The sequence below is a fragment of the Myotis davidii genome, unplaced genomic scaffold, assembly GCF_000327345.1.
Source record: "Myotis davidii unplaced genomic scaffold, ASM32734v1 scaffold425, whole genome shotgun sequence".
NCBI classification, from domain to species: Eukaryota; Metazoa; Chordata; class Mammalia; order Chiroptera; family Vespertilionidae; genus Myotis; species Myotis davidii.
In genome coordinates, this window is record NW_006296413.1 from 4164570 (window position 1) to 4167087 (window position 2518).

At 65.4% G+C, this 2518-nt stretch overlaps 1 protein-coding gene across 1 annotated transcript in view; it reads left to right on the forward strand.

The window, feature by feature from the left end:
- Window positions 1-2518, forward strand: part of MAP4K2 (mitogen-activated protein kinase kinase kinase kinase 2) — an 11660-nt gene that overhangs the window by 600 nt on the left and 8542 nt on the right. Inside the window, exons 2-10 of the mRNA XM_006771724.2 lie at window positions 198-323; window positions 402-466; window positions 730-785; window positions 1090-1137; window positions 1231-1273; window positions 1643-1715; window positions 1795-1926; window positions 2004-2066; window positions 2422-2503. Of these exons, the coding sequence (XP_006771787.1) occupies window positions 198-323; window positions 402-466; window positions 730-785; window positions 1090-1137; window positions 1231-1273; window positions 1643-1715; window positions 1795-1926; window positions 2004-2066; window positions 2422-2503 (688 nt within the window). The remainder of the gene's footprint in view (window positions 1-197; window positions 324-401; window positions 467-729; window positions 786-1089; window positions 1138-1230; window positions 1274-1642; window positions 1716-1794; window positions 1927-2003; window positions 2067-2421; window positions 2504-2518) is intronic.

A 2518-nucleotide genomic window follows, 5' to 3' on the forward strand; every position in this document is an offset into this window, starting at 1 on the left:
AGGTGAGGGCCGGGCCGGGCCTCCGCGCGGGAGGAAGGGCAGGGAGCCCGGCGCGCGGGGCGGAGAGTTGACACTTGGGAGGCCGCTGAGAGGCAGTCCCCGGGGGTGGCGTCCCCGGCACCTGTCTGGCCTGGAGGGAGGCAGAACTCAGGGGTCCTTGGAAGATGAGGGCGCTGAGTTAGCGCGACGCCTCTGAGCTCCTCCCCCACCCCCAATGCCCTGTGCTCCCCAGGGGACGACATCAGCTCCCTCCAACAGGAGATCACCATCCTGCGTGAGTGCCACCACCCCAACGTGGTGGCCTACATTGGCAGCTATCTCAGGTGAGGCCGCGTCCCCTGCCCGCCCCAGGCAGCCCCGTGCGGCCCTGCCCTGTGCCCACCGGCGCTGTGTTCCCCCAGGAATGACCGCCTGTGGATCTGCATGGAGTTCTGCGGAGGGGGCTCCCTGCAGGAGATTTACCACGGTGCGGGCAGGACTCCAGCCCCACAGGGCACGGCCGCTGCTGCTGCTCCACACTCTCCGTCCCCCCCTCACCCCCAACCTGTGGCAGGAGGGGAGAGCCGGGGCCCAAGGCTCCTCCTCGCTGGCTGTGTGACCTTGAGAGAAATAACTACCTTTCCCTGGGCTCCGTGTCCCAGACGCCTGTGGCTTCCTGGAGGGAGGGTGGCCTGGGCGGGTCAGCATATCCCCCAGACCCCCATGCTAGCTCTTACCCTTCCCTTCCAGCCACCGGGCCCCTGGAGGAGCGGCAGATTGCCTACGTCTGCCGAGAGGCACTGAAGGTAGCTGGGCCCAGAAGGCTGCTCACCCCCCAGCGCCCAGGAGCTGTGGGCAGGGAGCCCCGCTGGCCAGTGTGGGGGGTGGAGTGCCTCAGGCGGGGCTGGCGTGAGGGGCGGTGGGTCCTGGGAGAAGGGGCCCCAACCCTGTTGCCGGAAGCAGCCCATTTCCCTCTTGGCTCAGTCACTTCCTGTTTGGGGAGAGGGGAGGAGGAAGCGGCTTGGGTGGGGGGCCCAGGCCTCAGAGAGGGCTCAGGAAAGGTGGGATGTTGCTGGGTAGCTGCTCTCAGGGGCTCTCCTCTGTCCCCAGGGGCTGCACCACTTGCATTCTCAGGGGAAGATCCACAGAGATATCAAGGTAGGGGCCTGCCTTAGGCCCTGGGGGAGGGTGGAGGGAGGAGGAGGATGCTCTCCCGACCTCCAGATGGGATTCTCTCGTCCTCTTCCTCAGGGCGCCAACCTGCTCCTCACTCTCCAGGGAGATGTCAAGCTGGGTCAGTACCCCGGGGACACGATCAGGGTGAGGGTCTGTGGGAGCTGCATTCAAGTGTTGGGTGTCCTTGGGCAAGTCACTGTCCAGCTTGGGCCTCAATCTCCCCATTGAGAAAAGTGGAAGCATCTTCCCTCCCCACTACAAGCTGGATGTGGTTGGGTCTGCATGGAGTCCACCGTGTGGCCTGGCACTTGGTCAGCGATTGAAGGTGGTTGGCCCTTCCCAGGAGGGGGCCCCGGCCCTGGCAGCTGTAGCTGAACTTGGTCTGCCTGTTGTCTGAACCCGCCAGCTGCATCCTGAGCCTGAGCCTGAGAGGTGGGTGGGGCGTGGCAGCCAGAGGGCGGGTTCCAGGAGCTCTCTCTCCCTGCAGCTGACTTTGGGGTGTCGGGCGAGCTGACGGCATCGGTGGCCAAGAGGAGGTCTTTCATTGGGACTCCGTACTGGTGAGGCTGCGTCTCGGGCTGAGGGGGTAGGGGCCACAGGTGGGGCACCCGGCCATCCCATCTGTGACCCCACCTCTAGGATGGCCCCCGAGGTGGCCGCTGTGGAGCGCAAAGGTGGCTACAACGAGCTGTGTGACGTCTGGGCCCTGGGCATCACAGCCATTGAGCTGGGCGAGCTGCAGCCCCCTCTGTTCCACCTGCACCCCATGAGGTCAGTTGAACGCTTGCCCCTTGCCTGACCCCTGGGGCCCTTTTGACCCCCAGCTCCTGACCTTTTGCTGTCCATAGGGCCTTGATGCTCATGTCCAAGAGCAGCTTCCAGCCGCCCAAGCTGAGGGACAAGACTCGCTGGTGAGGCCCATGTTCCTTGCTGGGCCCCCCCTTTTCAGTCAGTCCTCAGGGGAGCAGAGGAGCCATTTGCCAGCTCCCCGGGTGCAGCCTCCAGAGCCCTGCCCTCTGGTATTCTGCAGACCATCCGTGGGGGGGCCTGGGGCGCATCTCGGGGCCATGGCTGGCGTGGACGGTGGTTCCATGGAGGAGCTTCCATGTCGCAACAGCAGTATTGCTCAGGCCGGCTGCCCCTGGCCTCGGGCCGGCCCTTTCCTGGGCAGGCCCAGCAGACTCCTCTGGAGTGGCAGCAGGGGGCAGTTGGCAGGATGCCCTGCCTGAGGGCTGACCTGGGTCTGGGGGCTCTTGTGCCCACTAGGACCCAGAATTTCCACCACTTCCTCAAGCTGGCCTTGACCAAGAACCCCAAGAAGAGGCCGACAGCAGAGAAGCTTCTACAGGTGGGAGGCGGGGCG